The following is a 24,885-nucleotide window of genomic DNA, read 5'->3' as shown; positions in this document are numbered from 1 at the left end:
ACGTCCTCGTCAGGTCCACGTCATGCAGTACTCAAGTACTACTTGGTCGGCGTTACTAAGTGGGTCTGATACTATTTGTAACAACTCAGGAAAAAATGTTAGCCACATATGCGTTATCACTCAAAAGAACTAGTCAATTTGAAACTTTTCCAGAATCTTTTCTAAAGCTTAATTTTACCTAATAATTAAACAATATAAGCCTTAGTACCTATGTACTTCTCTTATAAACCAGTTACAATATATGTAAGCTACTCATTTTTTTAATATGGGACCGAAATATGCCATTTTACATGTAAAATTAGTAATTATTTTAAAAACTTTATCCGATAAAAAATAATAAATTATTGGTCAACTGTAGAGTAAGGATTGAGCTCATGACTTTTTTTATGATATAATGTGAAATCATAAGTTATCCTAAAAATTTAAAATAATAAAAAATTATGAATTTTGTCGTTTAACTAATATTCTATCCTTACCAACATTTATTTAGCCAATCAATCTACTTTTCAGATGCCTCTTGTCGGTCCTCTCCATTGGGATGGTTAGAAATTTTGGGTCATTGATTTGGAGCTTTATAAGAGAGATCTTAGAACTTGTAACATTGTAATTTCACAAAAGACAGTACAATGCACCACGTAATTCAGGATTTTATCTTTTCAAAAAAAAAAAAAAATCAGGATTTTATGCTGGTAAAAAATTAAGATAAAATTAAAAAAAATAAAAATAAAAATTCCAGGTTTTCATTGTGCTCAATTTCTAGGACTTTGATTGGGTCATGTTGCTGTTGGTGGCCGATGCTTGCTCTCTCCTTTTTGCTTCTGCCCTGGCCAATGCCGTGTGTATAAGAATACATAATCTTGGAAAAAAATGAAAAATAAAAAAAGAGACATAATTAAAGTGATTCGGCTTATGTTTTACATCGATCTACTCGTTAAAGTATTTTTTTGGCTAAATGTTTGCTCAATTATTTAATTGTATATAAGACTCTATTTATAGAGAAAGAGTTTGAACGTTACACGTCTCTTCTACTTGTATATTAACAACAACAAATTTAATTTACACTTGTGACGTACTCTTGTCTCTTAAGTGCTTGTAACTTTTGTCTGTTGAGTTCTTGTTAACCCTTGTCTTAATAGTGTCCAGGAATAATATATGGGGTCTTTATACAAATTTAGCTTAATTAATAAGGCATTGCCTAAATAACTTTAGATCATTTTCTTTTGCTTTTTATTCCATATGTTGGATTAAGACTTTCTTGAGTATTTTGGTTTAATCAATTCTTCCACATGATGAAAAAGGAGGAGGAAGTTACTATATGTACTTTTTTTTTTTTTTTTTTACTTATTTATTTATTTTATGTGTAATGCAAGAACAATTATGCAAAGCTTACATAAAATTTGAAATTCATTCCATTTCACTTGCCCGGTAGTGGACTCTTTTTGTTTTCGAGAATGATGGAGCATAGAATTGAAATTGCATTCCAGAGCAAGGCATTCTGTTGTCTTTTCATATTTCTTGAAGAATTTTTTTGTTGTGTCTCCTTTTATTATTCATCGAAAAGCTGTCCAACATATAAAAGCTTAAGTTCAGCATGTTATGCCCCAATCCCCAACTGCACATTTTTCACAACTTGATGCATCAAAATGACTCTAAAATTCAGTGAGGGAGACTATGCCGCGCGTGAAAATAACAAGAGATTGTCACTCAGGGCCGAACCAAACATTTAAGGGTAGGGGACAAAATTTGAACGAACAAAAATTTGGGGGGTAAAAATTTAGTTTTGTGGGTACATTTCATAAAAAAACCATAAATTTTATTGGCAATTTTAAAATTTTGGGACGACGTACATTAGCCTTTCAAAGCAACACACAGTTCTGCTCCTACTTGTCACAATAACTAAATAAGATAGGGTTTTTCATCGTGGGCCAATTGTAAATGGCATGACAAACAAAGTAACCATGATTAATTAATTTTCTCCACAACAAAACCTTAAATTATTCAAATAAAAACTTGATAAACCAAATTGATGACAGGCTCTATAACGGCCAATTGATAACATACTCTAAAGCAATTTTTTAGAAAAAGATTATGCACCTATTTTTTAGGTGGTCCAAGAATTGGAAATATGCAACTCTCCACTTAGAGCTAAAAATTAATGGACCACAAACTCCCAAAAAACCTGTAATAAAACCAAAAACCACAGTGAGTAGAAACCATGGGATTCTAGGCCCATCCCCATCTTGATTGTTGCTAACACTATGGGCACACCGATGTGGAAGTGGGGGGCCACAAAGTCCAAGGTTTCCCTCATATGCAGAGGCATTAAAGGTCTGAAGTTGAGTTCCCGATGGTATTTCTCCATGGAGATTGTTGTTTGCAACACTAAATTGAGACAAGAAATGTAGACTACTTAGTGATGCTGGTATTTCGCCGGACAACCGATTTGCAGAGAGGTCTAATCCTTCCAAGTTTGTAAGCTCAGATAGTTGGGCTGGAATGTTTCCTGAGAAGTTGTTATGACTAAGATTCAGACTATGAAGCATCTTCAAATGACCAATTTGAATTGGGATGTTACCACTAAGATTGTTGTTTGCAACAAAAATTCCCGGTTCAATGTTTGAGAGGAGATTGATTTGCATATTTGTACCAGAAAATATTGGTAAATCGAAATGACTCTTGTCTACTAGAGCCCTTGGTGACACTAATGCTGGCAAATCACAAAGTTCCTTTGGGAATTCACCTGAAATGAGGTTATCAGGTACCTCTATGCGGATGAGGCTTGGAAGAGTCGACAACGAAATAGGAATTGAACCCGTTATACGATTAGCCCTGAGATTCAGATATTCTAACTTCTTAAGCTTAGATATCCATACAGGAAACTGACCTGTCAGTTGGCACTCCTCAAGACTCAAGACTCGGAGATTTTCAAATCCATCATAACCAATTGTATTTTCATCACTTGGCATTGCCTCGTGTAGAAAAGACCCTGCAAGTAAGACTACACTAAGTGTCTTGCAACGCATCAAAATCTTGATTGCGTTTGTGATATTGGTTAGCCTATTTTGACCAAGTGAAAGGAAAGATAAGAATTTCAATTGAAGCACCTCATGTTGGATTTGTCCCTCTAATCGGTTTCGGGCTAGTCGAATTGCTATCAAGGATTTACATGAGTAAAGGCTTACTGGCAAGTTACCAAACAAGTTATTAAAGGCTAGGTCAATTATGGTAAGTTGATGAAAACTGGAGAAGTTAAAGGTAGAGATGTCTCCTTGAAGGAAATTGTGTCGTAATGTCAATTTTGTGAGATTTGTGCAATTCACCAGAGATTGGGGCAAAGAACCTATTAAGAAGTTCTCATCAAGGAGTAGATGCTTTAATTTGGAGAGCTTTCCAATATTCAAAGGGAGCTTGCCGCTCAATTCATTTCCATATAACTCGAGGTTGGTGAGTTTTGTAAGGTACACGATATCATTGCTGATGGGTCCAGAAAGATGATTGGAAGGTAAGGAGATTTCTTCTACCACTGTTGCATTGAATATATCATCAGGAAGGAAACCTGAGAGAGAGTTAAAACCTGCCCGAAACACCTTTAGTTGGGAACATGCCCCTAGTCCACTAGGAATTTGGCCACTATGATGATTATGGGAGAAATCGAGGAGGTTGACCAAGGAAGAATTGATGCAAGGAAAGGAAGGAATAGGGCCCATGAAACCATTGTTGCTAACATTGAGCTGGGTCAACCTCCATGCTCTTTGAACGAATGAAGATTGGATTGTCTCGCTGAAGTGATTGCTAGATATGTCAACAATTTGAAGGGAGGTAGGCCAGCCAGATATATCTCCAAACAGATGGTTGTAGCTCAAATCAAGGACCTTGAGCTGAGTCAGGGACGAAAACAATCCAGGAAAGAGAGGACCCGAAAGAGAATTGTTGGAGAGATTGAGGTGTGAGAGCTGTGTGAGGTTTCCAAGAGAGGGAGATATACTACCACTGAGGCCTTTAGAAGGTAACCAAATATTGGTGACTTGGTGTTTACGATCACAAGAAATGCCTTCCCACTGGCAACAATCAATGGAAGACCAATTTAGTGGAGGAGAAGACGTAGAGTTGAAGGCTAAAGACGCGAGAGAGTTGCGGTCTATTTGGTTGCAGGCATGATTCGTGGAGAAAATACCAAAGAGAAACAAGGTGATCAAGAGGAGATGATAATTGGTTGCAGCCATGGTTCTTGTTTGATCTGCAAAACCTGAAGAAAAATGGTTATGAAGATGTCCTTATAAAAGAACACCTTGTATATCTATATGACCGTTGACTCATGTCAACTGATAGTTAGGGGCATCTCAACTGATAATATTGACAAAAACGACTACAATTTTGGAGCCTTTTCGCATGATTTCATGGAAAAGTATTCAAGTTCACACTATCTTTTGACTTTGGCCACAAATTAAGATTCTTGCGTGTAGTTTCATCTGGTATGGGTTGAATTAGCTTGTATGACTTTCTAGCACCAAAAATCTTTTGGGAAACATTTTCCTTCAGTTTGTTTGATTAATATTGACTAAACTTTTTCCCTTCACCTATGCTTGAAACGTCCCACGGCCAGTGGTGTCGTTATACAGTCCACCTAACATTATTTCGTACTTAAGCCACTGTTTCCTCTATGGGTAAAGAAATATATAATGACAAATACTGAACTTTTTAAAATTTGGTCTTTAAATCGTGTATCAGAATCTCATAAAATTGTGACATATTTAAATGTCACATATATTATTACCAACCAATAATTAATAGCCGATTACAGACGGGATAAGCATACGGGCTAATCATTTTTCTTTTTCTTTTTCTTATCATTACTAACCGGTGCTTTTAGATATTTGCCAAGAGAAATTGTTAGGTTTTTCAAATATTGGCAAATATCCTATTACTACTCTCTAAGAAAATAAATAAATGCATAAATACATATAGTCCTTTATGTATGTGTAAATGCGTGTTTATGTAAAATAAAAGCAGACCAATTCGCCCATGGATGCTCTGTTTATAAGACCATAATTTATATATGTATTGAAGATGTAACCTAAGATTTCAATGTCTTTCTTAAGTTCATGTTTATTTAGCATTATGTACTTAATTTCATTATTTTATTTGTAATGTAAGCTTATGGGTTTTACTGTTTATGTCCCACCTTCACACCAAAAAGTGAACCCACCAAGCACCAAGTCACCTCACGCCGCCTAACAAAACAAAACACAGCTTCACAGTTTCAAATTTAACCTCAGAGCAAATGAATGAAAATAAATAATAAAATAAAATGTACAGACTAACAGACCAGTACATTATGCATGCAAGCCACCTTACACAGAATATGAATATTTGACATTAATTAAATTCCAATACAAAACAAAACTATAACTCAAAAAAATCAAAGTACCCAGAAGAAAATTCTTTAAGAATCCATTAAAGTTCAACTCACATGATTCATGAAGCTCTTTGAAGAGCACCCAGCTGGTCGTTGTCCTTTATCTGCAGAGTACACGGTGCATTTAATCGATCAAGATTCGGAAGAACCATTGTCCCCACTCATCAGATTTTTTGGGCCGAGAGATTTCTTCTAGTTCTAGAGTTGTTTTTAGGAAGAAAAAAGTGACCAAGAAAAACAAGCAGCTTAGCCTAGGGGTTAGACTGCGTAAAGACGGGCTGGTATGTTTGGTTGGGTGTGAATTTTTGAAATTAGAATTAAATTTTTATTCTGTTTATGGATCTTGAGGTTTGACTTTTTAGAAAAAATTGAATAAAATATGTTTTGTTTATAAAAAGTTGAATAAAATATGATTTGTTTTTAAAAATGTTGAACAAAATATGATTTAATTTTGAATAAAATAGAATCAGAATCATATTTTGTTTCCTAAATTCTGTTCTAAAGTTTCCTCTAACGCATATGCTAGAAATTATTTTTTTAAGGGTTAAAGACACTCTTGGTATCTGCAATTTGATAACTTTATTTTTTGTTCCTTGTGTTTTCATTTATATCATAGATGGTACCTATGGTATATATTTGAAAAGCATTTTTTTCATTCAAAACTGACGTCTGGCCATGTCATTGCATCTAGGGGACAGGTGTCGCATTATTACACTAACACCTATCTGATGACATGGCCAGACGTTAGTTTTAGACGGAAAAATGGGCACAGGTACCATCTTCGTCTTTTCGCATAGCATAGGTATTATCTGTAATACAAATGAAAGCACAGTGAACAAAAAATAAAGTTGTTAAACCACAAGTACCAAAATGGTGTTTAACCCCTTTTTTTTTTATCATTTTTTTATCTCTTAATATTGATGTATCTTTTAAAATTACTATTAAATTTATGATAAATTATTATTGAATGTTAATCTATTAATAATTTTAAAAGTTATACTAATTTTTTGAATGACAAAAAGATAGTTAATTTGAATGATGAAAAGATGGATTGTTTTACATCAAGCAAATAAAGACTACAATGAAACCATGACAGTCATCAATATTGAATGAAGGCACCGCATTCACAGATTTAGTCAAACACGTGCAAAGAAATTGATTGAAGAGAGAAGGGGGGGAAGTATTATTATTTATCTCAATCATTTCAGCTTGCTCTCAGACAACTTGAGTTGATAAATCAAGGATCCACATTCACAAAGTCAAACACAGGGAGACAAACCAGAGTTGATTGAAATGTGATCCAAAAGTGACAAGTTTAACGTGGACCAGTGACCCCTTACGAAATGACACGTATAAAGGTTTAAAGATGCTAGAATATTCATTGAATTATTAAATTTATAATTTTAAAATAATTGATGATTTAGTATGAAAGTGGAAGTCTTAAATTCGAATTCAAATTTTAAAATTTACATCTAATAAGAATCTCAAGTATAGCTCATGCACAGTTGAAAATTGGCTTACAAGAGAATGGTATTTAAGAGCTTATATACATATAAATAAGATTATATTTAAGCCATATGGGACACTTAAGATTGTAATATACTGCCACGTTCTGCAGTTAACGTCCACGACAGCCCACTCTATTAACACTAACCTAATGATATTCATTTCTCTTTTAACTGCTCTACTCACCTATATATCAGTATTTAATGACTTAATACTATATCCACAAATTGTAATAAAATATTTTAATCCAGCTTATCTAGAAAGCTTATCATTTTGATTGTGCTCAAATTATGTTTATTGTTCAAAAAATGGTAAATGTAATGGTTATGCAATGGTATTATTAACAAGAGGTTTTGATAGTTCATGCCTAGGATAGACAAATGATGCTACACCCTAGCTTAGGTAGATGATTTGTACTAATCTTAGGATGGGCTACACTTAATCATTGTTTGCATGTAGCTAAGTTAATAAATTTGATACCTCATGCCTAGGATAGACGGATGATAGCACACCCTATCTTAGGTAGATGATCCGTACTAATCTTAGGATGGGGTATGCTTATTTTTAATGATGGTATTTTTTTTTTTGACACCTTGTTGTGCGCTTGACAACCGCACACGGGTAATATCATGCCTAAAAAGAATGTCCCATGTTAATGTGATGGCCATTGGTACAAGGATAGCGGTGAAATCAATTCCCTAGTTTCCCATATTATTTCATACAACTTTAATTTACTTTGTAGAATTTAATTTCTGTTAGTAGTTTACAACTTGAAAATCACAAAAACAACATACTTTCCAAAGGATAAATTAGGACCGATTTTATTAAAGCTTGATGCATGCAACCAATACATTCCCTGTGGATCGACACCCTCAATATAGACATTATCCTACAACGATTCGTTCTATTGCAAGTGGTATTATTATTGAAGTAAGAAAAAAAATCACATCATTCTCCACAACGCTAATCACACTGAATAGAAATTGAAAATATGAAAACTAACAAAACCTTAAATTATTCAAATAAAAACATGATAAACCAAATTGATGGTAGGCTCTATAACGGCCAATTGATAACATACTCTAAAGTGACCAATAAGCAATTTTAAAGAAAAAGATTATGCACCTATTTTTTAAGTGGTCCATGAATTGGAAATATGCAACTCTCCACTTATAGCTAAAAATTAATGGACCACAAACTCCCCAAAAACCTGTAATAAAACCAAAAACCACAGTCAGTGGAAACCATGGGATTCTAGGCCCATCGTCGTCTTGATTGTTGCTAACAATTTGGGCACACCCATGTGGAAGTGGGGGGCCACAAAGTCCAGGGTTTCCGTCATATGCAGAGGCATTAAAGGTTTGAAGTTGAGTTCCCAATGGTATTTCTCCAAGGAGATTGTTGTTTGCAACACTGAATCGAGACAAGAAATGTAGACTACTTAGTGATGCTGGCATTTCACCGGACAACCGATTTGCAGAGAGGTCTAATTCTTCCAAGTTTGTGAGCTCAGATAGTTGGGTTGGAATGTTTCCTGAGAAGTTGTTATGACTAAGATTTAGACTATGAAGCATCTTCAAACGACCGATCTCAATTGGGATGTTACCACTAAGACTGTTGTTTGCAACAAAAATTCCCGGTTCAATGTTTGAGAGGAAATTGATTTGCATATTTGTACCAGAAAAAATTGGTAAATCCAAATGACTCTTGTCTACTAGAGCCTTTGGTGACATTAATGCTGGCAAATCACAAAGTTCCTTTGGGAATTCACCTGAAATGAGGTTATCATCTACCTCTATGCGGATGAGGCTTGGAAGAGTCGACAACGAACTAGGAATTGAACCCGTGATACGATTGGCCCTGAGATTTAGATATTCTAACTTCTTAAGCTTAGATATCCATACAGGAAACTGACCTGTCAGTTGGCACTCCTCAAGACTCAAGACTCGGAGATTTTCAAATCCATCATAACCAATTGTATTTTCATCACTTGGCATTGCCTCTTGTAGAAAAGATCCTGACAGTAAGACTACAGTAAGTGTCTTGCAACGCGTCAAAATCTTGATTGCGTTTGTGATATTGGTTAGCCTATTTTGACCAAGTGAAAGGAAAGATAAGAATTTCAATTGAAGCATCTCATGTTGGATTTGTCCCTCTATTTGGTTTTGGGCTAGTCGAATTGCTATCAAGGATTTGCATGAGTAAAGGCTTACGGGCAAGTTACCAGACAAGTTATTAAAGGCTAGGTCAATTATGGTAAGTTGATGAAAACTGGAGAAGTTAAAGGTAGAGATGTCTCCTTGAAGGAAATTGTATCGTAATATCAATTTTGTGAGATTTGTGCAATTCACCAGAGATTGGGGCAAAGAACCTATTAAGGAATTCTCATCAAGAAGTAGGTGCTTTAATTTGGAGAGCTTTCCGATATTCACAGGGAGCTTGCTGCTCAATTCATTTCCATATAACTCGAGGTTGGTGAGTTTTGTAAGGTACACAATATCATTGCTGATGGGTCCAGAAAGATGATTGGAAGGTAAGGAGATTTCTTCTACCCCTGTTGCATTGAATATATCATCAGGAAGGGAACCTGAGAGAGAGTTAAAACCTGCCCGAAACACCTTTAGTTGGGAACATGCCCCTAGTCCACTAGGAATTTGGCCACTATGATGATTATAGGAGAAATCGAGGAGGCTGACCAAGGAAGAATTGATGCAAGGAAAGGAAGGAATAGGGCCCATGAAACCATTGTTGCTAACATTGAGTTGGGTCAACCTCCATGCTCTTTGAAGGAATGAAGATTGGAATGTCTCGCTGAAGTGATTGCTAGATATGTCAACAATTTGAAGGGAGGCAGGCCAACCAGATATATCTCCAAATAGATGGTTGTAGCTCAAATCAAGGACCTCGAGCTGAGTCAATGACGAAAACAATCCAGGAAAGAGAGGACCCGAAAGTGAATTGTTGGAGAGATTGAGGTGTAAAAGCTGTGTGAGGTTTCCAAGAGAGGGAGATATACTCCCACTGAGGCCTTTAGAAGGCAACCAAATATTGGTGACTTGATGTTTATGATCACAAGAAATGCCTTCCCATTGACAACAATCAATGGAAGACCAATTTAGTGGAGGAGAAGACGTAGAGTTGAAGGCTAAGGACGAGAGAGAGTCGCGGTCTATTTGGTTGCAGGCATGATTTGTGGAGAAAATACCAAAGAAAAACAAGGTAATCAAGAGGAGATGATAATTGGTTGCAGGCATGGTTCTTGTTTGATATGCAAAACCAGAAGAAAAATGGTTATGAAGATGTCCTTAAAGAACACCTTGTATATCTATATGTTCATGGACTCATGTCAACTGATAGTTACGGGCATCTCAACTCTGCCAAAACGAAAAGTCAACAGATAATATTGACAAAAACGACTACAATTTTGGAGCTTTTTCCCATGATTTCATGGAAAAGTATTCAAGTTCGTACTATCTTTTGACTTTGGCCACAAATTAAGATTCTTGCGTGTAGTTTCATCTGGTATGGTTTGAAAGCTTGTATGACTTTCCAGCACCAAAAATCTTTTGGGAAACTTTTTCCCTTCGATTTGTTTGATTAATATTGACTAGGCCGGTTTGAAAATTCCTCACCTCTCCCCTCCCCTCCCCTTAGGAATTTTTTTTTTGAATGATTAGAAAATAAGATTGATATGATATAAAGTTAAAATAATTTATATGGAAAAGTGAAAAAAAAATTTACAGTTTTAATTTTACATTCTTTCTTTTGTTAGAGGGTCCTACTTGTTTTTAACATTTTACATACTTTCTTTGCCCATCTTTTTGATAGTTAATTTTACAGTTTTTATTGCTAGAGTTTAACGATTCTTTTTTGTTTAATTCACAGGGTGCGGAATATGTCAGATCCAATATTTGAGCTACTTGTTTACCATCACGGGTCACTATCTGAACACAGGATGACCTATCTTGGCGAAGACATTCTGACAATAACCGGTATAGATACATCCCAGTTCAACTTTGGAGATTTGACCAACATTTTAGAGTGCTATCTAGAATATGAATACAACAACATACCCAAAATGTATTACAAGTTTGATGATGAGACAAACTAGCAGATACACGGTCTTACTAAAGATTGTAATTTCGTTACTCTGAAAAAAGGGTTGTTGAATAGTGGTAGGAAGAAGCTGCACGTTTTTGTGGATTATGAAGAACTTGTTCCTATTGAAATGGTAAATCCTGTTTTGCTTTTAACCCAGTCTCCTGCAGAAGTTAAGATAAACTATGTAGAGGAGAATTTGTCACAGGAGCCACCCCAGGAGCCAGCAGTGCAACAGCCACCCCAAGAGTTAGCAGTGCAACAGCCACCCCAATAGCCAGCTGTGTAGCTGCCACCCTAGCAGCCAAGGAAACAGCCACCCGGGCGGCCAAGGAAACAGAGGGATAAGGAGGAGGAGGAGGAGGAGGAGGACATTAAGTTAACAGACGACGAGAAGGAGGACATATTTGTAGAGATGGAAAATGATATCTTATGCGAACCCAATGATGATATAAATACTTGGTTTCAGACGTGGGATATAGATTCCAAAGCGGGAATTGGAGTTGTTGCAGCAAATGAGCCGGATGCGGATTCATATGACAGTGACTACTTCGACATTCTAGACAGTGGCGAAGAAAACAGTGAAGGGTCACCTGTAAAGCGTAAAAAAAATATATCCTGAGTGGAAGAAAAAGAAGGACTGGAGTCAGAAAGTGAAGTTGAGTGTAGCGTTGAGGTTTACCAACCCAAAAGAATTTAAGCAGAAATGTCACATATATTATTCGCAACCAATAATTAATAGCCGACTATAGACTGGATAGGCATATGGGCTATATCATTTTTTTTTTGTCTTATCATTACTAACTAGTGCTTTTAGATATTTGCAAAGAGAAATGCTAGGTTTTTCAAATATTGGCAAATTTCCTACTACTACTCTCTAAGAAAATAAATAAATGCATAAATACATATAGTCCTTTATGTATGTGTAAATGCGTGTTTATGTAAAATAAAAGCATACCAATCTGCCCTTGGATGCTCTTTTATAAGACGATAATTTATATATATATATACACACACACATAGAAAATGTAACCTAAGATTTCAATGTCTTTGTTAAGTTCATGTTTATTTAGCATTATGTACTTAATTTCAATATTTTATTTGTATGGGTTTTACTGTTCATGTCTCACCTTCACACCAAAAAGTGATTAATATGATATAAAGAAAAGTAAAATATTTTGAAATTGGCTTTTTTAAGGAGAGGAGAGGGGTTTCAAATAGGGCCATATTTTTTTATTCTACTCTGTGTGCATTTCACCAAGTAAAAGAAGAACAAAAACCCAATACGCATTTATAACTCGAGTCATTCTATATAAAATTTACTTTTGACTTGTCACACAATGTGGGGGGGTGGGGGGTTGGGGTTTCGTTGAGATTATCAGCTTGAAGCCATTTGTTTCAAGAGTAATGCTACATATCATCCTCTTGTCCTCCTTTTATCCTCCCAAAATTGAGGTGGCTCTTAAAATCACCATTAAATTTATGATAGATCATTATTGGATTTTGATCCAATAGTGATTTTAAGAGCCACATCAATTTTGGGGGGACAAAAGGAAGACAAATGGATGATATGTAGCATTACTCTTGTTTCAAACAAGCACTAAGAATTAGTGACACGAAATGTCTTCCCACTTGCAACAAATACTGGTGACTCTTCCAAGTGGCAACAAATTCAACAATCAATGGAAGACCGAAGACTGAGAATAGAATCATCTCTATTTTTAATGAAATTGATATTATTTATTTTATTATTATGATTTAAAATTGATATATCTAATAATATATAATTTCACATTATATAAATTTATAAAAAACTTGTTAATATTGACTTCATATACATCATTATGATTTAAAATGCTGACATTTTATTTGAAATGAATAGTATTAATTTTATTAAACAAAATGGAGAGGATCCTATTCTCAAAAGATGTACAGTTGAAGGCTAAGGAAGAGAGAGAGAGAGAGAGATAATGTGGACATAATTTCATGGAAAAGTATTCGAGTTCACCAAGTCTTATTATTAGGAATGCTAAGTTGACTTTATATACATCAACTTTAAATTCTGACTTTTTATTTTGAAATGAATAATATCAAATGAAATGGAGATGATTTTATTCCAAGAAAACGTACAATTGAAGGTTAAGGACGAGAGAGAGAGAGAGAGAGAGAGAGAGAGAGAGAGAGAGAGAGAGAGAGAGAGAGAGAGAGAGAGAGAGAGAGAGAGAGAGAGAGAGAGAGAGAGAGAGAGAGAGAGAGAGAGAGAGAGAGTGTGTGTGTGTGGACATAATTTCATGGAAAAATATTCGAGTTCATCAAGTCTTATTATTATGAATGCTAAATTGACTTTATATACATCGTTAGTTTCTTTTTTTTTGAAAAGTATATACATCGTTAGTTACATCAACTTTAAATCCTAACTTTTTATTTGAATTGAATAGCATCAAATGAAATGAAGATGATCTTATTCCAAGAAAACATACAGTTGAAGGCTAAGAACAAGAGAGAGAGAGAGAGAGAGAGAGAGAGAGTGGACATAATTTCATGGAAAAGTATTCGAGTTCACCAAGTCTTATTATTAATTATGAATGCTAAAGTTGTTTTATACATAGCTAGTTACATCAACTTTAAATCTTGACTTTTTATTTGAAATGAATAGTATCAAATGAAATTAAGAGGATCCTATTCCAAGAAAACATACAGTTGAAGGCTAAGGGCGAGAGAGAGAGAGAGAGAGAGATTGGGACATAATTTCATGGAAAAGTATTCAAGTTCACAAAGTCTTATTATTATAAATGCTAAGTCGACTTTTTTAAAGTCACAATAATAATAAAAAAAAAAAACAAATCCGCCATGCCCCGAACCCAAAAGGTGAATTCCAGAAAATAACAAAAATAAAAAGGAGAAATATGATGAGTAGAAAGCGAGAGACAATCTGATTTTGCAATTACCATCTCCCCTGTTTTTCTACTCTATTTTGTACAGAAAATTGCAGCAACCTATTTTGTTTCATAAGAATTGATTTGCTTTAGTTTTGTTAGCCGCCCTTGTGTGTTGTGATTAATAGAATATCCATCCAATGATGAGAACTTTAACAAACTTAGAATGATGCAAGAGAAGAGAAAAACCGATATTAGTGTGGATTTATTTATACATGTGTCTTTCAGTTTTTTTTTTTTTTTTTTTTTTTTTAGTAGGAAAATATCTATATACCTCTTCACATTACTACTCAATTGACAATGTTTCCTTCAAATTTTCAATTGGGATAATGTCCCCATAAACTACCAAAACATTGCCAATATACCCCAAAGGACATTAAGAAGATAAAAATGACCTTATAATATTTTCAACATAATAAAAATACCCCTATAATTTTTTTTTTTTTTTTAAAAAAACTAATTTTTTTTTTAATTGAAAAATAGAACTTTTTAATTTTTTTTTTTAATTAACTTTTTTAAAGAAAGATGAAAATTTTTAATTTCGTAAAAATAAAACAATTTTTTTTTTTAATTTTTAAATTTGGCCACCTTTTGTTTTTATGCATTTTTTTCTTTTGAAAAAAAAAATTAGTTTTAGTTTTTTTTTTTTTTTGGAATTATTAAGGGTATTTTCGTCATTGGGAGAACATTGATAATTTTTATTAGTTTGAGGGGACATTGTTCAAATTGAAAGTTTGGGAGGAATATTGTCAATTGAATGGTAGTTTGAAGGGCATGTGGACTTTACCTTTGTTACTAAGGATTGTATTTTTCCTTTTCCATTAGGATTATGTTTTTCTTTTCCTATTATGATTTTTTTAACTTTTCATTTTCCTTGTTAAATTAGGAACATATTTTAGTCTATATAAGAGATAGGTACTCAATGAAACAATTCAGTTTTGAAGTATTAATTAAATATCAGTCTTTCTGAATTATTTTTTTGTTTGCTTATTTGTGCAAGTAGGGTATTTCTCTTCTCTATTTGTTATTTTTTCTTTTCTTAAATTTCTTTTTCAATCTTCAATTCATAGTTTCTCAGAACAATCTTAATTCTGCTGGGCATTAAACAAGCAATCAATGATCATCAATAATATCATAATACCAAAAAATAAAAAAACCCTTGGAATTAAAATATTTTCTAAATTAAATTTCCCTCCAAGCCCAAGTTTAATCCTTTCATTCCAAACTCGCTTAGCCCAATATCTTCGGCCCATTGAATTATTCTTTCCGCGTACGCCATGTGTCGCGCCCTTGCTGTGCCACACCGCTTCCTTCAGAAGATTCCGCACAGCTTCAATCCATCGTTGATAGATCCTGTTGCACTGATCTCAGCCATTCATTCAAAGGCTCTGGTATTGATTTCCCTCCACTACCAGTGCCATTTGTCATCTCCTCATTCCTTACTCAATTTCCCATATTGAGCATGGTCTTCAGCCGTTCGATCTCCCAAACAAACATTAACCATTCATCTATTATCTTCAACATTCAAATCTTCCATCGACTCAGAACACGTGTCAATCATGCAAATACTCTTGAATTTCATGAAGAAACCTCAGCCTCCTGTATAGCGGTGTACAATCAGTTGCAGTTATTTCTTTATAACTGCAACTGCAATTAGGGTATTCGGTTATTTTCATTTTAATAATTGCAATCGTAATCACAATCGGTAGAACAATTCGCCAGTTTTTTAGTTATTTAAGCATGAATATTTTTGCAAATCTCATTAAGTCCTAAGCAATGCCTAAATCTTTTCATTTTTTCTTTTTTCTTTTTTCCTAGAAAATGAGGGGTATTTTAGAAATTTTAACACCTCTCTGTTAGAATTTAACAAAAAATTCTAACGAATGGTTGAAATTTAAAAAAAAATTAAAAAAATTAAAAGATAAATACACTATATTGACACTTTTTAAAGTTCAAGAATATAATAATAAAAATGATATAAGATTAGGAACAACAAGTGTAATTTTCTCTTAATTTATCGATTCAATTTTACAGCTATCACACATGAGAGCATCAAAACATAAATATATAGTAACCTCCTTCATTTAAAAAAAAAAGAAAAAGAAAAAGAAAAAAGGAAACAGATCAAAGATAAATACACGTACACTTCTGAGAAAGATGAAACCGAAGACGAAGACGAAGACGAAAACCGCATTAGTTAGCGTCAAGTGAAAGGATGAGAGTGTTAAAGTATCTCATATCACTAAGATTTTCTTCACTTGAGCACTTTATAAATCATGGTGTCCACTCCTCTCTCAAGACATCTTTTGAGAGTATTAATAGGCTCATAACCTTTTCACATGGTATTAGAGCTACAGATTTTTTGCGATGATGGGTCTTTTCTTTCTATTGTCGTCCACATGCTTGGTCATTAGTTGCTACATGTGAGAGAGCGTGTTAAAGTGTTCCACATCTTTAAGATTTTCTTTATTTGAACACTTTATAAGTCATAGTGTCTCATTCTCTTTCAAAGCATATTTTAATAGTGTCAATTGGCCATAAACTTTTTACAGTGAGGATGACAAAAAGAATGTATAACGTACATCTCTTTCAATATTTGCCGTCGGCTTAGAGAAGCACTCCAAATACAGCGTAGGGCAAGCACGAATATTTATTCATTTAAATATTAACAACACACTCTACCTTATTCAGAGCCTAAGACATGAACGTTAATCCTTATTAATGCTAATTGGATGAATGCGATCTCCAGGTGGGGGGCCTAATGCCCATTGTATATAAGGGCATTGGAGCTGCTGGATCAAAATTCTTGTCAAAATAAACCCCTTTCCCTGTTTGTGGATGCGTACAACCTCAAATTGCTTCCGGCATTGGTTGGCTATTCACGGCTTTCTTCCAGAATCGTCCAAGCTCTTCTTTTGCAACCACATCTCTCCCAGCAAACTGCATGCCCAAAAGTCACAAGTTAATGATATTAATTTCATATAATATAATCTCAATTCCACTTTTAATTTACTTGAGCCCTTATAGATTTAAAGGTTTGGGAAAAAGAAGAAGCAGAAATACAGAATATTATTGAAGGGTGCAAGAAATGCTTACGAGAACCAGAAAAAGTGATAAGAGGGTAAGCAAAGACAGTTCCCTTTTTTTTTTTTTTTTTTTTTTTTTTTTTCCTTTTTCCTTCTCTCTCTAGGCCCAAGGTTTCTCCTTAATTGCTAAGTGGTATATCACCTCTTACTATATATAGGATATAAATTTCCTATAAATTGGTTTGTAGGAAATTTTATACAATCCATATATAAAAGTGACATTTGTCCTTTAAACATGTGACTTACATGTTTTTTTTTTTTTTATTAATGCTACTAAAAAAGCATGTGAGTGTTATGAATGCATTCATGCATTTGGTAGATGACCATTTAGTTTCATCTCTTGGAATTCTACACATTCATGTCATTTTCTAGAATTCCATAACATTCATGTAATACATTGATGTAGCCTTTTAATTTATGTCCTATCCTTTCCTATTCCTTAACCTCCCATTATGATTCTATGTCTATAAAAGGGATAATTGAGTACTTTGTAAAGTACACAATTATAAAGAAGAATCATACATAGTTCCTGAAGAACTAGTTTCACATTTACAATCTCTTTATCTTGTCTTGTTATTTTCTTTGATTTTACAAAGCGTTATCAGCACGAAGCTCTAGCCAGTTGTTGTGTTCTTTTGATCTTCAACATCAAAAGCTATCCGTGGGATATTCTTAAATCATTGTAAGTCTCTTTAAGATTTAGTAATCTTATCATCTATTTTGTTAATTAACATTCTAACATATGCTTAGAAATTTTTATTGTTTTAAGAATCATATTAAAACATATGAATCTTATGATCCATGTGAGATTAATATGAACTAAAATGTTATCATTTTATAATGCTATGAATATTGATGTTATGAATTTTGGAAATACTATTAAGAATGAAAATCAAACATTCCAGCAGGATCATGCTAAAGCAATGAATGAAAATCAAGCATCCCAGCAGGATCACGCTAAAGCAATAATTTTTCTTCGCCATCATCTACATGATGAATTAAATAAAAATGAGTACCTCATAGTAAAAGATCCATTGACTTTGTGGAATAATTTAAGGGAGAGATACAAGTACCAGAAGACAGTTATCCTTCCAAAAAGCTCATTATTGTTGGATGCACCTGGAGTTGCACTATTTAAAATCAGCTCACAGTTAAAACTGTGCACTTATGATGATATATACCATATTTCATGCATCAAATGTGCTCCTGCAGCAGCAATATCGAGAGCGTAATTTTACAAGATATTCTGAATTAATATCTTGTTTTCTAGTGGCCGAGCAAAACAACAAGTTATTAAAGAAAAATCACCAATCTCGTCCAACGAGTTCTACACCATTTCCTGAAGCAAATGGAACCTCATTTTGTGGTAATAAAGGAAACCATTATTGTGGACGTGGACGTGGTAGAAAATATATATATATATATATATATATATATATATATATATATATATATATATATATATATTATAGAGGTCAATGGGAACGTACTCATAAGTCTTACAAAAGAAATATTCATTTCCACCAGAAGTAGAACCACATTGAGGCGAAAGAATATAAAAAACAAAGGTTTACAGAATAAACTTACAAAGAACTATGAAGATCGATAAATGTTACAAGTGTAATATGAAAAGACATTTGTCGCGTACCTGCCGTACGTCTAAACATCTGATAGACCTATATCAAGCATTCATAAAAGAGAAAGAAAAGTGGATTAAAATAAATTTTATTAATCACAGTAATCCTGTAGTAATATATATACGTTTTCATTATGTTGTCAATTTTAATTGTATTTTGTTATTTTATTTTGATTAATGAAATTTAATATTTATTTTATTTATGTATGGAGGTATGGGTCATATTGATGGAATGATTAATTCCAAAATGATTGGTGAAGATTTGTGTCTAGCAGACAGTTGTACAACGCACACAATTCTTAGAGATAAAAAATATTTTCAATACATAATATTAAACAAAGCTAGTGTCAATACAATATCAGGTTCATCAAACCTAATTGAAGGCTCTGGAAGAGCGAATGTTGTATTGCCAAAATGAACAAAATTTTATATTGAAGATGCTTTGTATTCTTCTAAATCTAGAAGAAATTTAATCAGTTTTAAGGACATTCGTCTAAATGGTTATCATGTTGAAACCACTAATGAAGGCAGTGACGAATATCTTTATATTACTTCAATAATTTCGGGCCAGAAGCTCATATTGGAAAAACTGCCTGCTTTCTCTTCCGGGTTGTATTATACAACAATAAGAACAATTGAATCACATGTTGTGATGCACCAGAAGTGCTCTAATTCAAAGATGTTTATGCTTTGGCATAATCGTCTTGGACATCCGGGAACAATAATGATGCGTCGAATAATTGAGAACTCTCATGGCCATCCATTAAAGAACCAGAAGATTCTTTTACCTAGTGATTATTCTTGTGCTGCATGTTCTCAAGGTAAACTTGTAATAAAGTCATCCCCTTCTAAGGTAATTGTTGAATCTCCATCATTTTTACAAAGAATTCAAGGGGATATATGTGAGCCGATTCACCCTCCATGTGGGCCATTTGGATATTTTATGAATTTAATAGATGCATCAACTAGATGGTTACATGTTTGCCTACTTTCTACTCGTAATGTTGAATTTGCTAGACCTCTTGCCCAAATAATTAGATTACGGGCATAATTTCCTGATTATCCAATTCAATCTATTCGGATGGATAATGCGGGTGAATTTACATCTCAAGCATTTTATGATTATTGCATGTCAATCGGTATTAATATTGAGCATCCTGTTGCTCATACACATACTCAAAATAGTTTACCTGAATCGTTTATTAAACAACTTCAGTTAATTGCTCGACCTTTTCTTATGAAATCAAAACTACCTATTTTTGCTTGGGGACATGCAATATTACATGCTGCATCATTAGTTCGGATCAGACCAACATCTTATCAAAAATATTCCCCTTTACAACTTGCATTTGGTCAACCACCAAATATTTTTCATTTTCGCATTTTTGGTTGTGCTGTATATGTTCCAATTGCTCCACCTCAACGCACTAAAATGGGACCTCAACGTAGACTTGGGATTTATATTGGTTTTTGACTCTCTACCTATTATTAGATACCTTGAGCCTTTAACTGGTGATATTTTTAAGGGTTAAACACCTTTTTAGTCCCTGAGTTTTGACAACTTTATTTTTTAGTCCCTGAGTTTCAATTCGCATCACAGATGATACATCAATTTTGGAAAATGACCAAATTAGTACCTCGGTTAACTTCTCCATCCAAAAACTAACGGTCCACCATGTGTCAACCTCAGAAGTTGACACGTGGCACTATATAAAAAAATAAAAAATAAAAAATAAAAAATCTTTAAAAATCAATTAAAAAATTAAAAAAAAATTGAAAAAACTAAAAAAAAAAGGGGTGGCTCTCAGCCACCCCCTTGGCCACCATGGGGGTGGCCAGCCACCCCCATTTTGGCCAGGGAGGTGGCCGGCCGGTCTGGGGTGGCCGAACCACCCATGGGGGTGGTTCGGCCACTCCCTGGACAGAAAGAAGAAAAAAAAAAAAAATTGGGTTTTCCGTTTTGCCCTTGGGGGTGGTTCGGCCACCCCAAGGGCAAAACGGAAAAATTCTTTTTAGGGTTTATTTTTCCCGTTTTGCCCTTGGGGGTGGCCGAACCACCCCCGTGCCCCTTGGGGGTGGTTCGGCCACCCCTAAGGGCAAAAAGGAAAACCCGAATTTTTTTTTTTTTTTTTTTTCTTTCTGTCCAAGGGGTGGCCGAACCACCCCCATGGGTGGTTCGGCCACCCCAGACCGGCCGGCCACCTCCCTGGCCAAAATGGGGGTGGCCAGCCACCCCCATGGTGGCCAAGGGGGTGGCTGAGAGCCACCCCTTTTTTTTTTTTAGTTTTTTCAATTTTTTTTTCAATTTTTTAATTGATTTTTAAAGATTTTTTATTTTTTATTTTTAATTTTTTTATATAATGCCACGTGTCAACTTCTGAGGTTAACACGTGGCGGACCGTTAGTTTTTTGACGGAGAAGTTAACCGAGGTACTAATTTGGTCATTTCCCAAAATTGATGTATCATCTGTGATGCGAATTGAAACTCAGGGACTAAAAAATAAAGTTGTCAAAACTCAAGGACTAAAAAGGTGTTTAACCCTATTTTTAAAGCACGTTTTGAAGATTGTCATTTTGATGAAAATATATTCCCATCACTAGGGAAAGAAAAGTCGTTGCCAAAAGCACGACAAGAAATCACTTGGAATAATTCGACATTATCACATTTTGATCCTCGTACAAATTAATGTGAACTAGAAGTTCAAAGGATCATTCATTTACAGAGTATTGCAAATCAATTGCCAGATGCATTTACTGACAACAAGAAAATAATTAAGTCTCACATTCCAGCTGCTAATACTCCAGCGAAGATAGAAGTCCCTGTAAGACAATTAACTAATACAGCAGCAATGAATCTAAGGCACGCCTAAAGTGTGGAAGACCTATTGGTGCAAAGAATAAGATTCCCCGGAAGAAAAAAGCACAAGAAAATGAAATCAACGCTCATGAAGAGGCCTTATCGACAAAACAAGCAATGAAAATTGATCCATCCAAACTTTCTGTACAAAATTCTCCTGGAAAGAAATCCCCTGAAGAGGAACCTCTTGAAGAGGAATCTCCTGAAGAGTTACCCCCTGAAGAGGAACAGGTACCTGAAAATAATGAGATCTCAATAAATTATATAAGTACAGGAGAAATATTGGATAGAAACAAAATTGTTGTCGACAACATATTTTCATTTAAAGTTGCATTTGACATTACCAGAAGTAATGAGGATATTGAACCACAATCCGTCGAAGAATGTCGACGTAGAAATGATTGGCCAATGTGGAAGGAAGCAATTCAGGCAGAATTGAACTCACTAGCAAAACGTGAAGTATTTGGACCTGTAGTCCAAACACCAGAAGGTGTGTCACCTGTTGGATACAAGTGGGTATTTGTACAAAAACGTAATGAGAAAAATGAAATTGTGAGATACAAAGCAAGACTTGTTGCACAAGGTTTCTTGCAGAAACCAGGTATTGGTTATGAAGAAACATATTCCCCTGTAGTGGATGCAATTACATTTAGATTTTTGATTAGCTTGGTAGTTACAGAAAGTTTGGATATGTGTTTAATGGATGTGCTTACAGCATATTTATATGGATCACTTGATAATGATATATACATGAAAATCCCTGAAGGATACAAAATGCCTGAAGCATATAATTCAAAATCCTGAAGTATTTATTCTATCAAGCTACAAAGATCTTTATATGGGTTAAAGCAATCCGGACGCATGTGGTACAATCGTCTTAGTGAATATCTATTGAAAGAAGGATTTGAGAATAATCCAATTTGTCCATGCGTTTTCATTAAGAAATCAGAATCTGGATTTGCTATCTTTGCAGTTTATGTAGATGATTTAAATCTTGTCGGGACTTTAGAAGAGCTCACAAAAACTGCCACTTATCTAAAAATTGAGTTTGAGATGAAAGATCTTGGGAAGACAAAATTTTGGCTTGGCTTACAGATTGAACATTTTCAAAATGGAATTCTTGTTCATCAATCAACATACACAGAAAAAGTCCTGAAGCACTTTTACATGGAGAAAGCTCATCCTTTGAGCACTCCAATGATTGTTCGATCACTTGATGTGAAAAAAGACCATTTTCGCCCTCGAGAAGATGATGAAGAAATTCTTGGTCCTGAAGTACCATATCTTAGTGCAATTGGTGCTTTGATGTATCTTGCAAATTGCACACGACCTGATATAGCATTTTCAGTTAATTTATTAGCAAGATATAGTTCTGCACCAACTCGAAGGCATTGGAATGGGGTTAAACATGTTCTACGCTATCTTTGTGGAACAATTGACATGAGATTATTTTATCCAAAAGGTTCAAATTCACAGTTAGTTGGATATGCAGATGCGGGTTTTCCTTCTGATCCGTATAAATGTAGATCTCAAACAGGATATTTATTTACATGTGGAAGTACTGCTATTTCATAGAGATCTGTCAAGCAAACACTTGTTGCTACTTCTTCAAATCACTCAGAAATTATTGTAATTCATGAAGCATGTTGGGAATGCATATGGCTAAGATCATTAATTCAACACTTTCGAGAAAAGTGTGGTTTATCCACAATCAAAGAGAGCCCGACAATATTATATGAAGATAATGCTGCTTGTATCACACAGATCAGAGGAGGATACATTAAAGGTGATAGAACAAAACACATTTCACCGAAATTCTTTTATACACATGAGCTCCATAAAAGTGGTGATATTGATGTGAAGCAGATATGATCAAGTGACAATTTGGCAGATTTATTTACCAAAACATTACCAACTGCAACATTTAAGAATGAAAAACAGGAATTGACTTCTAAACATAAAGTGTGTGCATAAGTGTCAACAAAACTTAAAGCACAGCGGAAGATTAATGACACAGAGTTTTTGTTGACGAAGTGGAAACTCAATTAAGAGAAAAACCACTTCGGGGCAGCCAAACCTAGGAATTCCACTATTCAGAAGACAAAGCTAGATACAAGACAGTAGCACTCACATTAACCCGATGCAGTGGTCGTACCTTGATCTCTAACGTGTAACCCAACACGAACGCTTCCCAACTAGGTTCTCCAACCCGAAGGGGTCTTCAATGGAACTCCTTACCTTAGAGCCAACCTCTAAGATAGACTTCGGTTTATAGCACAACACACTTGTGAAACGACTTCAGAGGAAATATCAAGTCTCTGAGCTCTAATGGAATTCACACCGAATTCTTGCAGTTCCCAATGCCCAGGGGCCTCTATTTATAGGCTGAGGGTTCAAATGGGCGATCGCACTGTTTTGTACGGACGCCGTTCGGACGGTGATCCTGAGCCGTCCGAACGGACAACTGTGTGACATGAAATCTTTCCTGTTTAAGAACATCGTCCGGACGGTGAGACACTAACGTCCGGACGGTTGCACGTCCACGACAAGTAATTTCCATATAAGGCTTTCATGCGTCCGGACCAAGGGGGAGGAGCGTCCGGACGGCGGAACTTCAACACACAATTTCCATAACTGATGTGCGAGCGTCCGGACCATGAGAGGCAAGCGTCTGGACGGTTGAAGTTGAATCGACAGTTTTCATATACGCTGCACGCGCGTCCGGACCAACGCTGTCAAACGTCCGGACGGTGATATTTGAATTGCAATTCTTGCCTTACCGAGATACGCGTCCGGACGGGATACCACATCGTCCAGATGGTCGATTGATCTTCCCTTTCTTGGAACTTGGAAAGAAATCTGAAACTGATCGAGTATCGAATAGCATCCGGACGGGCTGCTGAGAAGTCCAGACGGATGCAAGTTGGACAAAAACTTCTTGACTCAGTAAAGATTTTTGGACGGAACAAAAACTTCGTCTAGACGGATGATACTGGTCTGTCTGGCATCCGGATGGGATGACACATTGTCCGGACGGATGGAACAGTTGATAGATAGGCGTCCGGATGGGATGACACGTTGTCCGGATGGCTGACAGGGAACTTGAATATCTTCAATCTTTTTCGCATTGCAGAGTCTTTTGAACAAGCTCTGATAAGTGGAATCCCTGTTTTCATCATCCTTACACATAAGTGATTTTGTCCAAATAGAATGAGGCCAAAATACTAACAAAGAAGTTGGTAAATAACATTGGAATGCGACGACTCAAGGATCTTTCATCATAAACAATTGAAGTTTGTCATACTAATGAGGGGGAGTAAAAAGATTATGCTGATTGTACTCTTTTTCCT

General features: G+C 35.1%; 2 protein-coding genes across 2 annotated transcripts; both read right to left on the bottom strand.

Moving 5' to 3' along the window:
• Positions 1-2,010: 2,010 nt before the first annotated feature.
• Positions 2,011-4,232, bottom strand: LOC133869346 (tyrosine-sulfated glycopeptide receptor 1-like). The gene has a single exon (XM_062306320.1). The coding sequence runs from the start codon at positions 4,221-4,223 to the stop codon at positions 2,076-2,078; it is 2,148 nt and encodes a 715-aa protein (XP_062162304.1). The 5' UTR covers positions 4,224-4,232; the 3' UTR covers positions 2,011-2,075.
• A 3,772-nt stretch (positions 4,233-8,004) lies between these two features.
• On the bottom strand, positions 8,005-10,176 carry LOC133869089 (tyrosine-sulfated glycopeptide receptor 1-like). Its single transcript, XM_062306060.1, has one exon. It carries the CDS (start codon positions 10,174-10,176, stop codon positions 8,005-8,007), a length of 2,172 nt encoding a protein of 723 aa, XP_062162044.1.
• Between the last annotated feature and the right edge of the window lie 14,709 nt (positions 10,177-24,885).

The sequence above is a fragment of the Alnus glutinosa genome, chromosome 5 (genome assembly GCF_958979055.1).
Source record: "Alnus glutinosa chromosome 5, dhAlnGlut1.1, whole genome shotgun sequence".
In the NCBI taxonomy this organism is placed as follows: domain Eukaryota; kingdom Viridiplantae; phylum Streptophyta; class Magnoliopsida; order Fagales; family Betulaceae; genus Alnus; species Alnus glutinosa.
The sequence above is the reverse complement of the archived record's forward strand: the minus strand, read 5'-3'. Positions and strand labels throughout refer to the sequence as shown.

Coding starts and splice junctions, on each gene's coding strand:
- LOC133869346 (XM_062306320.1), bottom strand. CDS start 4,223: ATGGCTGCAACCAATTATCATCTCCTCTTGATCACCTTGTTTCTCTTT.
- LOC133869089 (XM_062306060.1), bottom strand. CDS start 10,176: ATGCCTGCAACCAATTATCATCTCCTCTTGATTACCTTGTTTTTCTTT.